The 25,350-nt window shown below is 38.8% G+C and overlaps 1 protein-coding gene across 3 annotated transcripts in view; it reads right to left on the minus strand.

Moving 5' to 3' along the window:
* Positions 1-25,350, minus strand: part of LOC143382896 (uncharacterized) — a 42,089-nt gene that overhangs the window by 11,161 nt on the left and 5,578 nt on the right. For 2 of the 3 annotated variants that reach the window (XR_013089071.1, XM_076837199.1), the window contains exon 2: positions 573-699. Coding sequence is in view for 2 of the 3 variants with exons in the window: in XM_076837199.1 (XP_076693314.1) it covers positions 573-699 (127 nt within the window). In the remaining variant the exon portion in view is untranslated. Of the gene's footprint in view, positions 1-572; positions 700-11,026; positions 11,080-25,350 lie in introns of all 3 variants that reach the window. The other variant, XM_076837200.1, reaches the window with a different exon arrangement.

Consider the following 25,350-nt stretch of genomic DNA (forward strand, 5'->3'; position numbering starts at 1 on the left):
CTGGAAACGTGCCCAGCTTTCCTAGAGACCTGAAAATCAAGGAAGAGTTGTTAGATCATGCTGACCCTCACAAGCAAAGGGAAGTGTTGTGGTGGGTGACTGGGATGAACTGTGACCTCAGTGGAGGACAATCAGGAGGCTTTACTGAATATGAAAGCATGACAGACAGGGCAGTACGTGTTCTTCTATGACAACAACAGGAAGAAACCTAAGCATCTGAAATATCTTCTCTGCTGGGATAACTTCTCAATCAACAGTTTGAAGTCTGGCTTCCTCCTTGACCTTTGGGCCTCTTAACTGTGTCCTCTGCTATGTGTAGGTCACAATAGTTTACATCACTGAATTACTCTAAGTACCACTTATCTAGAGTACTATGTCACACCAAGAAAGGGAGAGATTAAAGACTAAAAGAAATGTAACTGGTATTCTATCTGTACCCCAAAATGCCCTTTTTTCTTGAAACTACAAATGTGAAACTCATTCTTACAGAAAACACCTCAAAAGATATTCTGCAAGGAAAGGGAATTAAATATTGAAAATAATTAGGAATTCTGAAGGGAAGTCATCCTCACCCAGGAAGACCAGGTTTCTGTAGTTCTCTAACATCACATCTCTATATAAATTTTGCTGAGCAGGATCCAGGCATTTCCACTCCTCTTCAGAGAAATCAACGGCCACATCCCTGAATGTCATCAGTTCCTGGAATGAAAATTGGTATATAAATTGCACATTGACCACAAAGTCATTCACAGAGTTTTAAAAATTTAACTGAAGTTGAAATGAGATCTAGTAGAAATAGCTCTCTTGTAGGTGAGGGACTTCCATTATATAATAAGATACTTTTGAATACAATGATCCTATATATGATCTAACTCTGAGGAAAAAGTGAAGTAAGTAAGCATCAAAACAAGTGTATACATTTTGTTATGTTATATATCAGAATAAATTGTGTATATTCCTCATGTGAGAGTGTTATGGTGATTTAGAAGGGTAATTCTCAAATTGTAATTGTACAACAATAAATCAAATTTATTAAAACAAGACTCTGAGTCAGCAGTTCTGAGATGGAGCCTGGTTTTCTGAATATGCAGTAAGCTCTCAAGTGATTCCAGTAATAGCCATACAAGATAAACTTTGAATTGCCAGGAGGCAGACCACTGAAGGAAACATTCACTGATGAGTCTTACTTCAAATATTTTATGGGATTTATGTGTGTTAATAAAATAGCAAACAGCAACAACAATCCTTTTGATCATTTGAAATGTGTACAAATCACCCTAAGAGTTTTTCATATCTTACTCCGTAAAACCCCAAATAATGAGATATTAAGAGTATTCATCAGGCTGGGGTTGTGGCTCAGCAGTAGAGTGCTTGCCTCGCACGTGTGGGACCCTGGGTTCGATCCTCAGCACCACATAAAAATAAATAAGTGAAATAAAGATAGTGTCCAACTACAACTAAAAAATAAATATTAAAAAAAATAAAAAGAGATTTATCTTTTATAACATTTTATGAAGCATTCAGTAAAAGGCAGGGTTTATTTTTACCCAAGTTTATTTGATCTGAAATTCAGAAGAAAAGAACATTAAGGTCAAAAGAAAGTGTGAATGTTAAAAGAATTTTCAGAGCAAGGCTGTTATTATAAATGAGCACAGTAATGGAAACCTGTTAACAAAATTGATCAAATGATATTTATATTTTATGTACAAAGACAAAAATGTCAACTTTTTATACATTAAAACAATAAATTTTCATATAGATGAAAAGAATATACTCAATTTTTAAAAAATTTATAAATCAATTTGTAATAGACCCTTTTTTTTAAAAACACTCTATTGACCCAGGCATGATGGAACATGCCTATAATCCCAGCAGCTTGGGAGGGTGAGAGGCTGAGGCAGGAGGATTGCAAGTTCAAAGCCAGGTTCAGCAACTTAGCAAGGCCCTAAGCAACATAGTGAGACTTTGTCCCAAATTTTTTTTTTCCAAAATTAAAAAAAAAACAACAAAACAACAAGATGTGGTCAGTGGTTAAGCGGCCATGGGCTGAATCCCTGATACCAAAGCAAAAAAAAAGTAAATAACTCTGTGGGTCAAAGAGACTCTGAGAAGGCTGATCAATGTCATCACAAAGATGATTTTGTTTAAGGAGGTGGTAAACTGCCCCTAGAAGAAACAATACTTTCTCAAGAGGGAAGCATTGATAAGGATCTGAAGCCTATTGTAGACAAGTTCTTAAAAGATGGATTTGGTTAGTTTTGCCAAATACCCTGTAATACCGCAATCCTGGCTGTTTAATAAACACACACACACACACACACACACACACACACACACACACACACTGATGAATACTTACTTGGGCAAGACCTGAGAGCTATAAATTATATCGTTTCTGATATTCAGTCACACAGTACCTAATCCATACACCTTACTAATGGTGATGTCAGGTAACTGTGTCTGGTTCAAAGTGCTAGATTTAAAAGATGAGTTCTTTTGCAACACTCTGAAAAGGAATCCCTAATCACTGTTTGCTTTTGAGTGACAGGACTTCAATAAAAAATAATCATCCAGGATTGCTGGAGTATATTATCTCAGAGATTTAAAAATCTTTTGTACTGTTTAATGAAAGTCTTAAAGTGTTAGTTGTGAGAGTCATAGCTGGATAAAGGAATCCTTTCACAATATGAAGATGACCTGCTTATAGCCAACCCCCAACTATGAATTCTGATTTTCAAATACTATTGCTGAGCTAAACCACTGCACCTCATGTGGATATGAAATGTCTACTAAAGTGGCTTATTTTGTAAACAAGTCACCTACCCGTGATTCCAGATTAGCCAATAACCTGAATCTTGATGTCAGATCAGAAGCAGGCTAGCTTAAGCCTTAAAGAAGTCAGAAACCAGAGACAGGTTCATGGGTTCCTGGAAATGTCAGTGTTATGATTTAGATATTTCGTGTCCCCCAAAAGTTCACGTGAGACAATGCAAAGTTCAGACATGAAGTGACTGAGTTATGACAGTCTTACCTAGTCAGTGTATTAACCCCTGACAGCTGCAGCATGGTAACTGTAGGCAGGCAGGGTGTGGTGGAGGAGGGGGATCTCTGGGGACACGCCTTTGGGGTTTACATTTTTTCCTTGTTGAGCTCTCTGCTCCCTGGTACCATGTTCCCAGCTGCTTTCCTCCACCAGTCTTCTGCCACAATGTTCTGCCTCAGCCCAGGCCCTGAGGAATGCAGTCAGGTACCTATGGACTGAGATCTCTGAACCCAGGAACCCTGGAATAAACTTCTCCTCCTCTAAAATTGTTCTTGTTGGGAATTTTGGTCACAGCACTGAAAAAGCTGACTAAAACGGTCAGCATGCTGCATATTTGGGTCGCTAATTTTGGGCTCGTAGGTAAACTCCTGCATGAGGCCTTAAAAGGAACAGATAAAACATTTCACTATACACAGAAGGCCAAGCTGCCTTTGAGAAGTTAAAACAAAGTCTCATGAGAGCCCCTGCCCTAGGCCTGCCTGACTCACAGTAGGTGTTAAGACTCTTCATGAATGAGAAACAAGGTACAGATGTTGAAGTTCTCTTACACACACTGGAGGTATACTGCAACCAGTAGCCGTGTGTGTGGGAACAGCTTGACCACACCATGAAAGGAGGGTCCTGTGGGGTGTGACCGACATCAGTGATTTGCCACAAGAGGCTGAGAAACCCACTCGGATAATCCATCACTGGGTTTGTTGCTCATCAAGGCCTGTCCTACTAAAACAGAAGGATGGGTGTCAGCTGACTGCTGGGAGGGTAGGGAGATTCCAGGCCATCCTTTTCGACAATCTAAATGTCAACTTCAAGAGAAACTGTGTCATCTTAAAATTAAACAAACCTGTTGCCAGCAGATGACAATGGACTAATACAATGTGACTGCTCAGAAAGCTTGGAGACTCTTTGGCAAGTGGGACTTGCTTCATTAGCCTATCACTGAGCCAGACTGAAGTGTCTTCACTAATGAAAGCAAGTTCATAGGCAATGGCCAGTGGATACCTGGGTATTCTGCAGTCATGGCACATGACTCTGCTGCCAACAACATCAGCCCCAGAAAACCAAGCTAAGTTCTCTCACATGAGCTCTGACTGACCAAAGGAAAGAAGGTAAGCATTTTTACTGACTCAAAACATGCCTCTAAGATGGTACATGCACATGGAGATACCTGGAAAGAAAGAGGACTCCTCACAGCTGAGAAGAGGACACTAAGGATGCCCTTGAGAATACTGTCAATAATACAGGCTGTGTCCACCCCATAGCAGGTGGTTATCCTGCACTATCCTGCCTTGAGACAACTGATACCTGTGGGGCCAGGAGAAATCAGGCTGCTGACAGGGCAGTCAAAAGAGTCAGGAAGGACAAACTCCTTTATCAGGGCCCTAGTATCTCAGCTTGTAGCAAACCAATTCCAAATCTGTTTATACTGAGGGTAATGAGAAAAGGGGCAAAGAATGGAGTTGGGACTCTGGGACAACAGTGCCAGGTGCAGACAGAAATCGCACAGGCTCACCCTTCTTCCTGAAGCACCCCCTGTTCTTGATGAAACACTCCGAGGAGAGTGCTACTAGGGGAAGGGTGTCAATTTCATCAAGCCCACTTGTGAGGGCCACGCCTCCAGTGGACTGTTCAGCAAATGATTCAGAACTGTGTCTTCTGCATTCATACAATTCAAAATCTAATACACACTTAGGGTATAAAAAACAAAGCCTTTTGATGACTGACAAGCATACTTTACCCAAATGCCCATTCATAGGAACTTATAAATATTTGCTTGTACTGGTAGATACATTCTCTCTGAGTCAGGCTGATTCTACTAGAACAGAAAAACTTCAGAAAACTAGAGTCCTCTTAAAGGAGCTGATCCCAAGTTATGGGCTCCCCTCAAAATAAACTAACAGGGACTATCTTTCATTGCAGAACTGACCTATGAGTGAGCAAAATATTGCATATATAATGGAAATATGTATTCTGGAGATCCGAATCTACAGGAAAACAGAAATCATCAACCAGACCTTAAAAAAGACGGTGGCTAAAATATACCAAGAAACCCACCTGCTGTGGGATAGGTGTTTGCCAAATGCTCTCCTCAAAGGGTTTCACAGCACAAGGACTAAATTGAGTATGGGGTGTGGTTCTGAGAGTCAAGGTGTCTGATTAACTTGTGGTGGTGGTACACTTGTGCTAGTATTCCTCCATATGAAAGTATAGGGTTAACATTTCCCTGTGCACAAGTACAGGGTCAACATTTCCCAGTTGCTATGGCAATGCTGGCCCTTGGTCTCTCTGGGAAAATATCCAGAGATGCCAGTTTTAACCTTGAGTCACGACACTGGCTTCTAGGAACAGAGGATTCTGAACACAGCAAGGTAACCATAATGTTTTGCTGTGCTGTAACCTTCAAGCCTGCCTGTTTCTAGAAACTTTCTCACAATCAACCTTATGATGATAAAACCATACAATAAATGTGTACAGCCAGCTCTGGGTCATTGTTCTCAACCAGAGGGCAGCTTCCCACCTGAAGCCACCTTTCTCTCTAAACGCATGTCTTTTCTTAATCCCCATCACCCCTCACTAGTTCTGAATTAATAGCTACAAGATCGTGGCAGTTGGTACCCGAACAGGGACCTAGACACAGGGAACTTTGACAAGTACTTGAGGGGACAATTCTGGGGGACGGAATCATTTAAATAAAGGTATGGAGTGTGAGTATATAGTCAGATGTAAAATAAGGAACACACAGGATCCAAAGAGAGGGATGTCTTGTTCAGAGGCCAATTTTCCTAGGGTTAACTCTGAAATACATTTAAAAAAATTCTTTTTACTAAATCCTAAAAAGGACATGAACATGCTGATGTTGGGGGCAGATCTAATAGCCATCAAGGAGAAATGGTTGTCTGTCTGTCTGTCTGAACCTTTGCTTTCAGTGTCTGCATAGCTGTTAAATTTTACATCTGGCATTTCCAGCTGTACAGGACTGCTCTATAATTAAGTCAAAATATAAATGTTAGATGGGCTCTATTTAAATTTCTATCAGGTTAAATCTAATACAGATTTTAGTAAACATCTATAACACTGCCTCCTATGTGTGGAGCTCCACTTACAAAAATATTCCCTGTTTTGTGTATGTGTGCACACCTGTGTATTGTGCTGTTGTGACTACATATGTCCTTATGCCCATATCTCATGTACATAGGATCAAAATAGACACAGAGATAAATGAGTACTCAAAAATTAAAATTTGAATAAGAAATGGATCCAAATACTTTTTAGTTTATATGATTTTTTTAAAAAAGTTCAAGGGGCTGGGGATGTGGCTCAAGCAGTAGTGCGCTCGCTTGGCATGCATTCGGCCCGGGTTCGATCCTCAGCACCACATACAAACAAAGATGTTGTGTCTGCCGAAAACTAAAAAATAAATGTTAAAAAAAAAAATAAAAAAATTTAAAAAGTTCAATTTGGATTGGGTAAATAGAATAAAAAAATAAAGATGTCTTTAAAATTACTAGCTCGCATTTTTCTAGGTATTCAAGCAATTACTAAAGTGTTTGTTTCTATAAACTATCTCAGATGTCATATCCATTATATCTAGGATTTTTCTTCAACAGGAAAGAGATGACTAATACTGTTAACTACATTTGTTTGACATCGTGGTTTTTACAGTTAAAAATAAGTAAATCAGAATTAACATAAATGAGATTAATTTTCCTAGACATGTCTGTTAAAGTAGACATCTGATTAATTTACAAATTCAAAGTGCTAAATATCATTAAATATGAAATTAAGTACACTTAAACTCCATGAGGTAGTATATTTAAATATCATGTTTGTTTACATAAATTGGTAAATGGAAAAAGGTTTGAGATTGCTTTGTTTATGTATCTTCACTAAAAACAAGGTTAAGTCTTAAGATTCTATCATGTGTGATTTATACACTGTTTAATCAGCTTTTTCACTGCTGTGGCTAAAGGATCTGACCAGAACAATTTAGGGAAGAAAAGGTTAGTTAAGGGCTCCAGGTTTCAGAGGTCTTAATTCATAGCAGGCTGGATCCATTGCTTGTTGTAGAAGAGTGTGGCAGAAAGAAGCAGCTCACATGAGAACCAGAAAGCAGAGAAAGAATCTACTCTCCAGATACAAAATAAAAAATAGTATTTCCAAACAGTTAAAAAAAATGAGACTTCTTGATGATATGCCTAAGTTTTCCATGGAACATCCAGGAATACCTTACTGTCCTAGTCATACAATAGAATTGAATGCCTTTCCTAAATGGGAGGATTGTGCCAAGATTATGTCAGTACACATAATGTCTCTGGCAGTAGTGGATTTATTCTGAACTGGTCTCAGAGATTTGATAAGGGGTACCCACATCAAAAAATTATATGACTTTTTGAGGCTTTGTGAGTCATGTTCTGACCGTCAGTGATGGTGGCACACAAAGATATCTGTGGCACTTGATAGCCTTGTTAGATTTTATCAGTTACACTGGCAACTCTCAAACTCATCTGGTGGATCCCATATGGCTTGCCGAACAAATACTTAATAATTTAAATGGTTTTAATCCTTGGAACACATTGAAACATACAATATGGTGTACATTTGGAATTATGTGTTTGCTACTAATTCTTTTTCGTATTATTACAACCGGATGCCACATGCTCTGAGGAGAAATCTGACAGCTTCAAACAAAACCACATCATTTGCATGTCAAAAATACAAAAGGGGAAGAGAGATGGAGAGCAATGATAAGAATTAAGGTGTCTGATTACTTTGTGGTTGTGGTGCACATGGGCTGGGATTCCCCCTCTGAAAGTACAGGGTTAAGATTTCCCAGTTGCTGTGGCAATGCTGGCCCTTGGGATTCTGAACACAGCAAGGTAACCGTAATATCTCACCCATGCTGTAACCTCCAAGCCTGCCTGCTTTCCAGAAACTTTCTCACAAATAACCTTCTGATAATAAAACCTATCTAATAAATGTGTGCAGCCAGCTCTGGGACATTGTTCTCAATCAGAGAACAGCTTCCAACCTGATCCCACCTTTCTATCTACATGTTTGTGCTTTTCTTAATCCTCCATCACCTCTTGTGGGTTTCTGAATTAATGGCTATACAGGTCACAGCAATTGAACCCACAAAGAAATAGCATATTAGAGACCCTTCCTTGTACCATGTTCAGAGAAGGGAAATTTTGGCAATAGTAAAATAAAAATTAAAAACAAAACCTCAATTAAAACAATGAACAATGATCAATCCAACAGTAACTGCTCTACAAGAGTCTGCTTCTTCCAAGTCACCACCAAGGCTGGAATTTCCTCTTCATCCCTTCTAGAAAAAATCCAAAAGAAAAAGATACAACAGAGAAAACCCTTCCATTCTAGGAACTCCTTCATCACCCAGTTTAAGCCTGAAGCAGCTTAGAAATGTAGTCAGTCATTTGTCCATAAAAATTGACAGTGGACGAAATGTAACAGGGCTGTCCACTCCATGATTTGAACATAATCCTTGCTGCTCTGCCACTGTGGTTTATTTTGAAATGGACTTCTTTTCTTTCTCCCTCCCTTCCTAACCATGGGAAGAGCAAGATTCACCTTCCTGCCCTTGGCTAATTATCTCTCCTTCAGCTCCTGCACCATGGGAATGAAGAAATCAAGACTTTAGGGATGAAGGGAAAGGAGTGGGGATAGGAAAAGGAAAGAGAGTGATATGACTACACCAGTGAATCTCACTATCATGTATATCCGTAAGAATGGGGTCCTAACTAGAATAAGATATATTCCATGCTTGTACAATTATATCACAATGAATTCTACTGTCATGTACAACTAAAAATAACCAAGTTTTTATAAAAAGTTCAGGTTTGGCACTAGAAAATCTAAGAAATTGCAGCCCCCCAAGGATATAACTCCTGATAGGGCACAGCTACACATGGTCTTAGAAACTCATTGTGTGGCCTTGGTTCCCCAGGGCAGTTATAATCACAGCCTCTAGAAACAAAGGAGTCCCCTGTATTTCTCCTTTGCTATCAAGGCAACAAAACTTCTTCCATTTTCTTAGAACCTTTCTCTTGTCATTGGATCAGCCCTGGGGACAAGGACAGAAACAAGTCATTCTCTGCCTAACATTTGAGATCTTACTTTCCCAGTAATTCAATGCATCTTTAAAATAAAGTTACTTATTACCCAAATCTGACTTTGGCACATTTGACAGTATAGAAATAGCCCCACAATACCAAAAATCATACCTTCAGAAAAGCCATCCAATTCCCTGTTCCACAAAGTCAGAAACACACCTACCTCTGGATCCCCAGTCTCCTGGTGCTCTGTGCCCACAGGGGTGGGAGCAGAATGCGACAGCAGCAGGGGAGCCTCCCAGAAAAAATTGGGCCTTCAACAGTATCACTTATAGGCTCAGAACTTTCGCCTTGGTTTATGCATTTTTTTTTTAAAGTAAAATCCACTGGTATCTTGCCTCTTAGAAAACACTTTCATATCTTTAAAATATTACTGATAGGGGCTGGGGTGTGGCTCAGTGGCAGAGCACTTGCCTCACATGTGTCAGGCACTGGATTTGATCCTCGGCACTATATTTTAAAATATTTTTAAAGTACTAAGCTTAAATTTTTAAATAAACTTAAATATAAATAAAAATATTTTAAAAAACTGATAAAATAGTTTATGAAAAATGAGGATGAAATTAGTGAACATCTATTTTTTTAAACTGACAAACCCAGAGAAGGGCACTGCTGACTGGAACACAACATGACTGACTCAAGGGTCAAGTCAGGTTATCCGACCAAATGGGAAATTCTCCCATAAACATCCAGCTCATGTAAGAACTGGATGACCTTCTCCACCATGTGGCATTGTCCTGTGCCCTTGTATCAGCATGACGTGAGTTTTGCCTTGGAAACAACCATAAGAATTCACTGGGATAATCTTCTGAGTTCTCTAGAATAGTTTAATCTCCTTTCACAACTCTGAGGACCTAGAGAAAAGGATCACCTTTGATGTTCTCTTCAATACTAGACCAAAAATGTGTCTGCAAGGATTAGAAACTAGAGTTGGGGGAAGATAATCCTAATGTCCAATCCATGATCTACTTTGATGAAACCTCTGCCAAAACATTCCTATGTTCCCCAGATTACTCAGTTGCTAGTACAAGAGGCTCCATTCCAGAAACTCAAGCTGCTCTGTAGGAGGAGGTGACTGAACAGGGGCTGATATCCTCTAGGAACACTAAGAGACATGGCAGCTATGGGAACCTGTGTCAGTCTCCTGCAGGTCTTAATGGAGAACCAGGAAAAGATACAGCAGTGACCAAGGACACATCATCCTATCATGTTTCCTAAGGGGAGACTCAAAAAGACATTCCAATATGGCATCTGTGCCTCAGAAAGATAAATGGAGAAGAGATAAAAAGATGTTTTACAACTGAGTGTCAGTTGGTTATTCTCTGAATTCCTCATAAACAAATAAAAATTTTAAAAATGCCATGAATAACTTAGTGAAAATGAATTAAAATACTTTGCCATTTAAAATGTAGCATGGGAACACATTTAATTATGTAGTGAACTGGAAGGAGGAATACAGCATTTAGAAAGACCGTGCTTTCCACAGACTTGGAAAACTACAAAATAGGCGACCTCTGGGTAGGAACGAGTGACGAGGATTGCTACAGACCATAGATGCTCCCAATAGGAATCTTCTACATAAGTCAGGATTCTCCCATGATGACCATCCCTGTGTTCATGACCCATTCTGAGTCACTGTAAGGTATAGGCAAGGAGCCTCACAAAGAGGGCTCTAGATCTCTCCAAGGTATCCAATCAGGCACAGAGTGAAGCTATCATGTGGGCCAGAAAGAACAGATATCAAGCTGTACCTGTGCTGGAATGGAATTCACAGATTTAATACCTAACCTTAGGCCCAGCTGCTTCAAACCAACCCTTAGCCCCTGTTACACCACACCTAACCCTGGAGACTTACCATTTCCTGACTCCTGCTATGTCCAGGCAACCTCTCTACAAATGCTCCAGCACCTGAAAAATCAGAGTGACAAGGCCTGTGACACAGACACCCAGACCTTAGGGAACCTGAAGATGGATTCAGAGCTTTGCTTGAGCCAGAGACAAAAATATTTCAGATTAGGAAGTCTTATCTGCCTTTTATCCCTTTACCCCTCTTATCCACCTGAGCCTCTGATTGGATAATTCTCATCCCATCATCCCTGACTGGACAAAGCTCCAGGCTCAGATTCCTCTAGCCCTGAGTGGCAGGTGAAAAAATTCAAAGCCTGTCCACAGAACATAAGATTGACAGGTTCCTGGCTACAACCCCTTTCAGAGAGAGCTTCCTACCTTGAGGAATAGCTGATCTTGCAAAGAAGACATTCGAATTTCACCTGGAATGTACAGTTGTATCAATATCAATAATATGCATTCACAAATGTAAATAATACTGTGACAATTACTTTAAATTTTCAGGTTTTATAACCTTCATGTTCCAGTTGTACATGTGTCTCTGTGTGTGTATGTACACATGTTTCAATCCAGGGGCACTCTGTCACTGAGCTACCTCCCCAGTCCTCATTAAGATTCATTTTGAGGAGCTAGGATTGTGGCTCAGCGGTAGAGCGCTCACCTAGCATGGGTGGGACCCAGGTTTGATCCTCAGCACCACATAAAAATAAAGGCATTGTGTTGTGTCCATCTTCACAAAAAAAAAAAAAAAAAAAAGAAAAGAAAAAAAGAAAAAAGACTCATTTTGAGACAGAGTTTCACAAAGTTGCTCAAGCTGACCTCAAATTTGTGATCCTCCAGCCTCAGGAACCCAAGTAACTGGGATTATAGGTGTGAACCACCACACCCAACTCATCTTCTCCTAATTTGAAGAGGCAGCCTGATCTCTGCAAAAGAGACAACCCACTACAGCATCTTTATCCATAAAAATTAAATACGAGCCACGTGTGTAACTGGAGCTTTAGTGGTCACATGATAAATGAAAAGGAACAAGTGAAATAAATTGTAATAATTTATTTAACCCAATGTATCTGAAACATTTCCATGTTAATAATGACCAAGGCAAAATTACTAATGATACATATTTTTGACACTAAACCTTCAAAACTCCTTCTGGATTTTAAGTTTCTAGCTCTTCTCAATATAGACCACCCACATTCCAGGTGTGTGACATCATCAGGTGACAAGTTACACATGCAGGTCTGAGGGACTGGATGCCCAGGCCTCAGGGAAGTGAATGACCTGAAACCCCTTTTCCATGAAGGTGAGGAAACATGGCTTTCCTCCCCCAAACTACCCTTTGGCCCAAGTGGGGAAGAGATGGTGCCCTGAGAGAATTAAGTCCCCAGAGGTAAAACACTGCTCCCCAACTGCTTTTGGCAGGGCATATTCCCCTTGCAGACATTAGACAGTGAATAATGCATGATGTGGTCCCCGAAGGAATGAATCCCAAGTGAACTTCAGATCTGTCTTCACCTTGAACACCACAGTTTAGAGGGGAAGGGAGCAGACTAAAGACACTCTTAGTTTGCATTTTAGCCTTGATCCTAATGTCATGGTTATCTGTTTCATCTTCATGTCTACAGGCATTTCTTTTTAACTCAAAATGATGTAACAAGATAGTAAATATTAACTCAGAGGAACAGGAACTCAGTACCTAGTGCTTGTCCATTTATTTGAAATCAGCATGCCATTATTCCTGGCATCCTGTTTGCAAAGGGTGTGTGTGTTTGATGGCTATTAAGCCTAACAGCCATCCACAAGCTTAACAGTTATGACTGAAAGTGTTAGATGCTGACGGAGGCCAGTTTAGGCTGGGTTTACCTAGGCTATTCTTCTAGTTTCAGTTGAACTCCATCAGGAATATGTTCTGTTCCTTGACTTCATATCTCTGCTTTTGACAGAGAGTTGGCTGTCCCCTGGGGCACCTTTATTGTCCTCCCTATGGCATTTTATCCTTCTTAAGTCTTCATGGAGTGGGTGGGGTTTGGAAAGGAAAAGCAGAAGCTTTCAAGACATTTTACTGTCCTGTTCACTGCATTCTACTGGCAAAGTTAGATCCAAAGCTCGGGAAGGAGATTCTGCATGTAAGTAGGAACAACAGTTAAAAAACACAATGTCAAGGGCATGCAAACTGGGAAGCATGAAGAACCAGTGCTATTTTTCCATCTTTCTTTCTGCCTTTTCTTTCAGATGAAGTTTATATGACTTTTCCAAATTAACAAATCTTTCCAAACACCATGCCTACTAAAAGGGTGGTCTGAGGTGGAACTCAGAATCACTACTGCCTGATTCCAAAACTGAAATACCTTTGCTCAACCACCCTAATCATGCAGAGTTTCCAGGGCATCAAGGAAGTGAAGGGAAGCTTCTGCAATAAACCAGGATTCCTTTTAGATTCATATCCCCTGAGTACTTATTATTAGGAACACTTAACAGTTTTGGAAAACTTGCAGTAATTTAAATAAATAGCTTACCACTATGTTTAAGAAATCATATCAATGATATTTTTATTTCATTAAATGAATTAAATTTGAAAATGTGTTTGTTGCACTCCATATATCTGCAATGATTTTATTTCTTTTTGGTATGTGTACGCTATTTATTATTTTTTAACCTAGACTTATTAAAACAACCTATTAATTGGAAGCAAGTGCCCAAGACAGATTGCTGAGAAGACATTTCCACTACCTATAATTTAACCCAACACCTGAGTAGTGTGGAAGTCACCCTTGATTTTAACAGGGTAAAGCATCCTTGGAACCAAGACTTTAATGCTTTGGGTATGACCTATCCAAAGTATAGCACCTGCTCTGCCTAATTTCTATTCTTTGCCCAAAGTCAAAGAGCCTTTTTTCTCATTGGACCGAGTTCATATTTACTGAGACTACTCTATGTATAGGGCACTGGGGTTGGTACCCTGCTCATAACAGCATCCTCATGGGAAAGGATTTTACTGAGAAACATTTCAGTCCAAAGAAAAGTCAAGCTGGCTAGAGTGATACATGCTGTAATCCCAGCAGCTCACGAGGCTGAGGGAGGAGGAATGCAAGTCAGATGTCACTGTCAGCAATTTAGGGAAAAGCTGTCTCACAATTAAATCAAAACTTAAAAGGGCTGGAAATGCAACTCAGTGGTAAAGCACCCTTGGGGTTCACACATGTAGGAAAATAAATAAAAACAAGGTCACTTACCAAATGGGGCCCAAAATGAAATGAAAAGATATGGGTGTCCCCCCACAGGGTTAGGACATATATAAACATCTCCAAATATTAAAATCCATCAGATAAGTAAACATGTCTACTTTAAAGACCAAATAATGAGTTCAGATGGACACACATTGAATGTGACAAGTATTAATTGTGCCGTTTTGACAAAAGCACCCAGAAGACCTTAGTGCTCTTAAGCACAGAGTATTTACCATATCCCAAGGAAAATATCTGTGGATCTCCCCAGTCAACATTTCCCTCTCCCAGATGCAAGTGGCTCTTATAATTTTTGAGCTGATAGACCCAACCTGATCTTTTCTTAAAATTGAGCATCTTGCCACAAAGCCATGAAAAGATAATTTCGGCTTTACTATAAATTACTGCAAATTCTGAACTTGCTCGGAATGCCTGCCCGTGCCTTGAACTCACCCATGCCTGACTCTCTGACCAGATAGCAGCCCTCACTGAAACTTTAGTGACGCCTCACAAATCTTGGCCTTCCCTGGCCAGACAACGACCCTCTCTGAGCCTCTAATGGTCCTCATAAATTCTGATGTTGGGGCCAGCAAAAAATGTAAACTACCATTAGTGTGATGCTTGTCAGAGTTCTGTTATCTGTAACCCCCCTTTGTGTAACTTTCTGGGCTATAAAAGCTGGGCTGCAGGAAAGCTAGGGTGCTGTCTTGTTCCCGCCGTTTTGGGAGGGAGAGGCAGCCCGGCTTATTAGCTTGCTTTAATTTGATTTTAATTGGAGTCAGTGGTCTTTTCTTGCGTCCTGGTCTAACAGAAAAATAGGTTCATTTTGCCTAAAATTATACAATATAAGTGAGTTTAGGTCCAGCTGTCTCAGCACTCAATGTTTGTGAGAGTCAACCAGGGTGTGTGCTTTACTGATATGCTCCTTTGTCATGCTAAGCATGACAACTTGTTCATCCACTTCAGCACTGAAAAACATCTGGGTTCTTTCCTGTTTTGCACAATTAGGACTTCAGGGCCTATGCCCATTCTTAAACAAATACCTGTTGTATTTGGTTTCACGTCTTACAGTATTCAAATGAGGTAGCTTTTAATTTTCACCAGTTGCTCTAAGGATTACAATACACATCTTAACATATTACAATCTGCATACTATAGTATGAATTTAATAATGGCAATATATAAAAATCTTGGAGTGGTTTTCTTCTTTTTGTTTAAGAATTTTATTTGTGTATTATAACTTCCACAATACAGGGTTAAAATTTTTGCTGTAAATAATCGTAGGTTTTTTAGAGAAATTAAGAGGATAATGTGTTAATGGATGTTTAAGAGGAGTCACCTCAAGCTAGGCTATAATATCGTGTTCTCCCTTGCTTCTCCCACATTTCATATCCTCAGTGAACACTATCTGCGACAGTTATCACTGTGGTATTCCACTACCGACCTGCTATTATGTACAGTTCCCCTGTATTGACTGTTTAGAATTTTTCTCTAGGGATGATTTCTCCCCACTTTGTTTTCTTCCTACCTTCCTTATATAATCATTTCATATGAATGTTAAGTCATTGATAATTTGCTGTATTAGGGTGAGAGTAAGCAATGCTGTCATTATTTATTTTGTGTCCCACATTGTTAAACCTTGGGTCACTGGAAGATTTTTTGGATTAACTTTTCTAATAGGTCCCAAACCTTTGATTTCTTTATTTTTAAAGAATTTTAATGTCTTCTAGCACAAGATATAGGTTTGTACTGTTCTTATGTTTCCACAGTTTTACACTAGAACCAAATAGGCATTATTTTGCATGAGGGAGACTGGTTCAAAATTCATATATCAAGTTGGGTGTGGTTGCACATGCCTGTAATTCCAGTGGTCAGGAGGCTGAGGTAGGAGGATTGTGATTTCAAAGCCAGCCTCAGCAACTTATTGAGGCCTTAAGCAATTTAGGGAGACCCTGCCTCTAAATAAAATATTTTAAAAAAGGGTTGGTTGAGTGCCCCTGGTACCAAAAGAAAAAAAGAAAAAAAATTGAACATTAATATGATCCATCACACTAACAAGTCAATAAGCAAAGTCATAAGTTTGTATCAACAGTTATAGAAAAATATATAAGGAAAGAAAAGGCACTGCATTTAGGAAAGATGAAGCAAAACTTACTTTCAGATGGAATGCTTAGAACATCAAGAATAAACAAAAAGGTCCTAAAACAAGATCATAGCAAATCTGTAGAATAATAGACTCATTTACAAGTCAATTGCTTTTCTGTGTATCAGTAATGAACACTTGAATTTGGAATGAAATGCACAATATCACAGTTTCACAACTATACCACCACCTCCCCCTTAAAATAGATCCTAAGGGTCAAGTGGAAAAGTAAGGCATACAAAATGGTTGGCAATACAGCAGAATAAATTTACAGGCCTGATATGTTAAAATTTACTATAAAGTGATACTCATCCACACAGTGAGACGTTTGGCAAGGAATGTAGAAAACAGATCAGTGGAACAGAACTGCAAACTTAGCAACAGACTCAAACACAACTATTCATTTGTCGAAGAGACAGCAGGAATTTCAGTGGAGAAGTAATCTTTTTAGTGAATGTATGGACACCCTGACATCCATATGCAAAGAAATAATTAGACACAGAACTTACAACTTGTAAAACGAACTCAAATAGATCATAAATCTAAAGTAAAATGCAAAATTTGCAATTCCTATCAGACAACACACCAGACATTCTGCATGGATTTGATTCTGACTGTGAGCCTGCAAAGCCAAAAGCAGGATCTATAAATGATAAACTTAATCAACTTGACTCTACTGAAAAACATTCTGATGTTTGAAGTAGGCTATTAACTGAATGAAAGACAAGCCAAAGACAAGAATGAAATACTTGTCAAATATATGCCTGGAATAAAAAATGAACAATGGCTTCTTAAAACTCAGTAAGAAAACAGCATTTAAAAATGGGCACTATTGGGCTGGGGATGTGGCTCAAGCGGTGTGGGTTCGCCTGGCATGGGCGGGGCACTGGTTTGGATCCTCAACATCACATACAAAATAAAATAAAGTTATTGTGTCCACCTAAAACTAAAAAATAAATATTAAAAAAATAAATAAATAAAGTAAAAATGGGCACTCTCAGAAATAATTGACACTTTTAACATGATAGTATTAGAAACTAACAAGGAGCACTAATAAGAATAATTCAATTAGAAACTTTAATTACAGTAGATACCTATATATACCTGGATGTGTGATTTATGTCTCTACATCTGTTTGTCTTTATCAATACATGTACAGAGACATAGGTAGATCTTGATATACAGATACCTAAAACATTACAGAATTACATAGTTTAAGCATATTAACCAAACAAATCTTTATTAAAATGAGACATTAATCAATGAATTCTATATAATACATAAAAATATTCACTAACTATATAGTTTTATGTAATATTATTATAGATATAATGAATACCTAAATATAGTTCTGTACTTACAGACAAGTTTAAACAATAATACTTTATGGGACGATGGTTGTAGGTAAGTGGTACAGTTCTTGTTTGGCATGTGCTCGACCCTGTGTTTACTACCAGCAGCACAAAAATGAATGCAATAGTTTCCAGGAAGGCCAGGATAATGTACTGAATACAACAGAGATCTGGCGAGTTTACTCTAAATCATCTTAGAAACCCACAGAATTCATGGGTTTCTATTTCCTTTTTTTTTTTTTTTTTTTTTTTTTTTGGTGTGGTGCTGGGGATTGAACTCAGGGCCTTGGACATGCAAGGCAAGCTCTCTACCAACTGAGCTACATCCCCAGTCTCAAGTTTCTATTTCTGCCATGTAATAAAATCTTTGTTCTTCAAGATGTTTCAAATGTTCTACTTGAATTATTCTTACTAATAATTCGGGGTGATTTCTAATATCATTAAGTTAAAATAATCAATCAGGACCTATTATAGATCTTAGTGACTCCAGTGTATCTTAAAACCTTTTATAGATCTTAGTGACTCCAGTGTATCTTAAAACCTTAAGCATGATATTTATTTGACTTCATTAAGACATTAAAATACTATTCACAAGTAGATCAAGGAAAGCAAACTGAAAGTCTAGCAATAACCCACACACCTCTGGTCAATTTATATTTGACAGGGTTTTCAAGATAATTCAATATATGTTCCACAAATAAGGTTAGGACGAATGCTTGTTTACATGCAAAAGACTGAGATTTAAATACAATAATTATCTTGAAATGCACCCTACATCTGAATTTAACAGCAAAAACTACAAAAATTCAGAAGAAAACAGAATTAATTATTCATGAATTTCAATTTGGCAATGGAGCCTCAGGCTGAAAAAATAAATGCAATAAAAATGTTTAGTCTTTATTAAAATAAAAATTCTATGCAAAACAACATTACCAGGGAGGTCAGAAGACAATTTTAACAGTGTTTCCTTGTTTTTGAAGAACTGTCTCAGCAAATCTTTGGTGCTAGCTCAAGGCCATTCATCCCCTTTTGTGAGAAGGTGAGCAGGATCACACACACACACACACACACAAACCATTCTGGTTTAGGCTTCCTCTCAGCGCCACTGTGCATCCTCCATAATCACCCAAATGCCAGAGGCCAGGCCATAGGGACAACTTGCACAAAAATTATTCCACCAGTTCAATCAACATGGTTCCATGAACTGACCTCCCGACAAAATGAAATGTACAAACTGCCCCCTGGGGATCTAGACTTCGATAACCCTGCCCTGGATAATCCCAGTATGTCCCTGTATTGGTACTGGTATATTTTTTTATTCAGAGCCATAAGTAAAAGATTGTTCAGCACTTTATCTATCTAAATGTTGCACTGTGTGCTATAAACTGAAAGTATTTAAAATTTACCAAGAACCTAAAAATGTGAGAAGACAAATAAAAATGTCAAGGCTATAGAAAATGGAAAATTCCATACATACCTGGGACAATGCAAAATGGTGCAAGTACTGTGGAAAGCACCTTCATGTATTCTAAGTAGCAAATATATAAACCATAAAAAATAAAATGATAAATAACAGTGAATTACAAGACCAACCAGAATTCACCCCAGATATGTACCAAATGTAACTGAAAACATAGAGAATAGTTTGTACATTAATATCTATAGTTGAATTATTCAAAATAATCAAAGTGCAAGCAACCCATATATCCAACAGCAGATTACCTAATAACTGCTAGGGATGGGGGTACAGACTAGAATCCCAAGAACCCTGGAGGCTTAGGAGAATTAAGTATGAGCCAGTTTAAGGATTATCTACCTCAAAAATGAAAAATAAAAGGTCTAAAGATGTTGCTCAGTGGTAGAGTACACCTGGATTCAGCTGCAGTCCTGCCAAAGGCACAACCATAATCATAACTGATGACTAAAATTCGGTATGTCCACACACTGGAATTTTACTCAGTAAGAGTTTAATTAGAGTACTAAAATATCACAGAGATGGCCTTGAAAACATGGTAAGGGAAAGAAATCAGAGGAACTGGCCACACAGAGCAGAGGTCAAATTATCTAAACTTTTAAGACAAAGCCAAGGCATGGAAAGAAAATCCATCTGATGAACATCACACCCCAGTGTGTGTGTGTGTGTGGGGGGGGAGGTAGGAGAAATCAGGATGGTGCTGGAAGGCGCTGGGTGTTTAATCTGTAACACAGGGAGCTGGAGAGCTGTGGTCGCTCACAACACAGTGAGTGCTCTAAGTGCTGCCGAATCAAATCATGCCCCTAAACATGGTCACAATGGTAACCTGAAAAAGACAGAAACTGATCCAGGAGGCACAGAGCATTTATATTCTAAGTAGCAAATATATACAAATATATACAGAGCAGTGAGCCACAGCTAATAAAAAGGGAAAAACAACGCCAGAGACTGGATCACTTCTATAACGAGGGGCACTATGTGCATTTGCCATGGCTCCAGACTTGATCCTCAGGGAACTGCTGCTTTTTTCCTCCTATGGATGATTGATTTGTATCAGAGAAACACGTCCCAATAGCCACGAATACTGGATATCTGTCAAGTGTTTCCCATACAGACCCAGCTAACTGTGATTAGGACTGTATTTTGATACAGCCATACCTATGTTTCTAGAGGCACAATTCACAATAGCCAAACCATGGAAGCAGTTCATATGCCCATTAATAGACACACACACCACCCTGGAGTTTTACTCAGCCATAAAGAAGAATTAAATAATGACACCTGCCAGTACATGGATGGAAATGGAGAACATCATGCTAAGTGAAATAAATCAGGCTCAGAAGAAAAAGCGTCAGAGGTTTTCTCTCATGCATGACAGCCAGAGCAAAGCAAGGAGGAAAGGGGGCTGGAGATCATAAAGATACAGGGAAGGCTGGAAGGAGCGTGAGGGAGGGGGAGGAGGGACAGAAAAGGAGAGAAATGGGGAATGAATTTAACACAATCATATTGTGTGCATATGTAACACCATAAATTCTACTGGTGTAGAAAGCACCCGGCAAAAGTAAGTAAATGAGTGAAAGGAAGATCAGTAGAGCAGAGGAGGAGGATGTTGGGAGGGAGGACAGAAGGGGAAAGGGGTAATGAGACTGAAAGGGAATAGATGGAAACCCACCATGTATGATTTTGTCAAAATAATCCAACTACTGTGTGTAACCATGATGCTCTAATAACACAAAGCTCTTCCTTTCCTTTGTGGGATGGGAATTCAACCTGGGTTCTTGCACAAGCCAGGCAACCTCTCCACCCACGGGGCCACATCCCCAGCACAAAAGCAGGTTTCTAATCTTGATTATTTCTTTCGGAAGATCATCTAATGTCACTCTCATATTTATTGTTTTATAACATTTATTATTGTTCAAATAAACTTTTCTCATATCTTAAGTAGCATTCTATTATAATTATTATCATGACAATTATTATTATTTTCTTGACACCTGCTGAGTAGGAAGTGACTTCCTCAAATCGGTGGTGGAATATGACATGCAATTTCCATTCTTGAGATGTGTTATCTGGTAAACCTGGCCTTACTGAAAGAATTGGTAAGTTTTTCTTCTTATATTTTTAAAAGTGATCATGAATCATTGTTAGTGCTTCGTTAGTGAAAGTTTGGCAGAAATCACCAGTGAAGGCATTTTTTTTTTCCCTTTTATGTTGTTCTTGTTTGGGGTTTTGTTGGCTTGTTGCCTTTGGACTAGGTTTTGACTCTGAGGCCCAGGTTCAAATCATCGTTCTGCTTAAGCCTCACAAGTGGCTGGGACTGCTGGCATGCACCCCCAGGACCAGCTGTTAGCCTCTTAAAGGGATATTTGTAATTAAGTTAAATTTTATTTTGTAGATCTATTTTCTACTTGGTTACAACCAGGTCTATGAATGTATCCTATTTGGTCTTATTGTAAATTTCAAAATCCATGGCTATCTAGGAATTTACACATAAGAAGTTATCTTCCAATTTCTAGATTTTCTTGCAATTAAGATGGAATAATGAGGAAGAACAGGAGGGCCTGGCATTTTGTGAATTGACCAATGTCTCAGGATGTCCAGTGTAGGATGGAGAATACACACTATTTAGCACTCATACTTCTGTATGACGCTAAAACAACTTACAACTTAAGTATTTTTAGATAATTAATGATGCTGAACAGCATTTCTATATATTCATACATTTGCTTAAGTTTTAAGGAAATGTCTATTTAAGCATTTTTCCATTATTTAAATTAGGTTATTAGTCTTTTCCCCTTTTCTTTTTTGATGAGTTGTAGGATTTTCATACATTTTAGATATTTAATTTTTCTCAAATATGTGGCTACCAAACATTTTCTCCAATTCACAGTCTACTTTTACATTTTAATGACGGATTCCTTTGCCATACAGAAGCATTTTTTAGCTTTAAATGGACTCATTTGTTTATTTTGTTTCTCTTCATTCTTCATCCTACCCAAAACTACTGCCAACACCAATGTCAAAGAATTTCTCTCATTTTCTTCTGGAAGTTTTATGGTTTCAGGGTATATCACAGTGAGATATCACCACATTCTTGTTAGGATGGCTTTTATCAAAATGACAGTAGGCACCGTACACTGCAGAGGATGTGCAGAAAAGGAAACTTGGACTCTCTTGCCAGGAATATAAACTGGTATGGACATCATGGAAAACACCATGGGGGTTTTTCAAAAAAGTAAAACTAGAAATACCACATGATCCAGATATTTTCCTGAGCATATGCCTGTATTACTCAGGGTTCTTCAGAAAAACAGAATCAGTAAAATCTACACGTGTACATGTGCATATACAAGGGGACTTATCAGATGGATTCACATGATGATCATAGGATGAACAGTCCTAAAACCATTGCCTTCAGGCTGCAAAACTGGGGAACTGGTACGATTCAGTCCAAGAGGTGGAACATTGAGGTGGAAAGACCCCCACAGAGCCAATGGTGCAAGTCCACATTCAAAGGCTGAAGAATCTGAAGTCAGATGTCCACAGGTAAAGCTATCAGGAAAAAAGCACCCTTCAAGCTTGGAGCCTCTTGATATACACACACGTTCATGACAGGTCTTCCCACTGCTCTCTGACCCAATCATCAGGAAACAGACTCACACATGCCCCCACAGGTATTCTAGAGCAATTGTTAGGCAAACCTCAATCTACCCTTGCTGACAGCCCAAATTAGCCATGGCAATAATTTAAGGAAATGAAATCCACCTTTAGGAACTCTCAAGTTCATTGCAACATTATCCACAATAGCTATTTCATTAAAACAACCTATATGTCCATTAAAGAATAACTAAATAAGAAAATTAGAGTATCTCTTTTATATAAACGTACATATATAATCTTTTTCAGTTTTTAAAAATTATTTTGAGACAGGGTCTTTTTTAAATATTTTTTGGGGTTGTAGATAGACACAATACCTTCATTTTATTTATTTATTTTTATATGGTGCTGAGGATTGAACCCAGTGCCTCACACATGCCAGGAAAGCACTCTACCACTGAGCAACAGCCCCAGTCCCGAGATAGTGTCTCCTAAGATGGAGAGGGTCTTGCTAAAATGCTGAGGCTGGCTTCAAATTCATGACCCTCCCCCATCAGCCTTCTAAGCCCCTGGTATTACAAAAGGTATGTACCCCCACACCTCGCTAATCATTCAGCCTTTGAAAGAAAAATGCAGATGCTGTAGTTGGGAATACTGGCAAAAGTTGAAGGCCAGCCTTAGTAATTTAGCAAGAAGCTGTCTTAAAAGTGAAAAATAAAAATTTTATCTCATTGGGAGAGAAACCCTGGATTCAATCCCCAGCAATAAAAGAATATTCTGCCATTTGCAATATGTGGATAAAGTTGGAGGAGTTCATTCCTAGTGAAAAGATACAGACACAGAAAGAAGTCCATTGCAGACTGTGTGTGGAATCTGGGGTGGAGGGAAGATGAACAGGGGGTGGGGGGAGGTGGTTGTAGAGCACCAAGTTAATAATACTGGGTCATATACTGCAAGTTCCCAAGGATAGTAATGTCTCAGGTGTTCTTACTACAGAATGAAGTAATTATGTGAGATTATGGGTCTTATTCACACATGTCAATTGTATACATTACTGGGATTCAGTGTGATACGTTCATATATGCATATGTATGTATTGATAATATTCAAATGCCCCTCTTCCACCCTCGATGCCTCAGCACCCTCCCCAGCCACAGTGATCAATATTCTACCTTCACATAAACTTATTTAAGTTATCATGTATGAGATGTGATACTTTGTGTGGTTTTCTTCACTTAGCATTACATTATCCAATTCCAACTATTTTGCTTAACATTACAGGGTTTATTTTTATTCATTTTTGGATAATATACCATTGTGAATATATAACATAATTTCTGATGGATACACTAAACTGCTTAACTATCCCAATGATTTTTTACTTTATATGCATTGCTAAACACACTGTTATACAACTCAGATTTATACCACAAAGGAAAGAAACACCAACAAAAGAATAAAGGAAACTATGCTCCTTGGCCTGGTTTTAATAAACTGAAAAGAAGCAATCCAAAGCATGGACTAAGATCCAGGTCTCTGTTGCTCTAAATGTGTTAACAAAAAGATAAAAATATGCTAATTCTCTTTAAACCTGACACACATTAATTTGGGAGTGTCCAATAGATTATATTACACACACTCACACACACACACATACACACACACTGCTTTCATGCAAATGAGATAAAACATTAGGGTGATAGGAGATGGTTATTCAAAATACTGCTGCACTTTTATACTCTCAGTGCTCCAATTATTTGGCACACTACTCCCAAGTTCACTTCATCCATCAATTTATCTATAAACTGAAATCTTATTATTGTTCTTATTTGTGTGTGACAGAGAAAGACAGATACAGAGATGGACTATCATTTCTTTGCTGGTTTCTGCCACATGCTAGGCAAGAAGTTCTGCCTTGGTGGTGCCTGGAGGGCCACTGACACTGACATTTCCCATCAAGCAGGTGCATGTGGAGCAGAGCTGATTGTGCACTTGGGTGGTAGAAAGGGGGTGAGTGATGTCTGTGGGTTTGTGGGTGGGTGTGATGGTCAGGAGCTTAGACCAAGTCCTATCCATGATCACCAAACACACTCACAGCCTTGCTTCCATTCCTGTGTATCTCCTACCACCCTGCAGTTAGACCTCAGGGACTACTCATACCCAGGTAGCTCAGCTTTGAGTTTTCTCAGAGTCCTCTTCCTCACACTTTGAAACACCTAGTCCCCCTTCCTCTTTCCATGTCTCAAACAATTATTTTTATAATGTCTGGGGAACCTTAAATACTGAATAACTGTATTTGAAATAGTACTTGGCTTTCCATTTCTTAGGCTATGGAGAGCCATTCCCTCTCTTTGTGGCCGCCATCTTCCACCCTCAGGAATAGAGATAGTAACACACATTTGCAAGTCTACATCTCATCCTGAGTCAACTTGTAATAATATCAAAATCAAGAATGCAATCCTTGCCAGGAGTGGTGGCACACACATGTATTCCCAGCTGCCTGGGAGGCTGAGTCTGGAGGATCACAACTTTGAGTCCAGC

This window comes from Callospermophilus lateralis, chromosome 17 (assembly GCF_048772815.1).
Source record: "Callospermophilus lateralis isolate mCalLat2 chromosome 17, mCalLat2.hap1, whole genome shotgun sequence".
Taxonomy (NCBI): Eukaryota; Metazoa; Chordata; class Mammalia; order Rodentia; family Sciuridae; genus Callospermophilus; species Callospermophilus lateralis.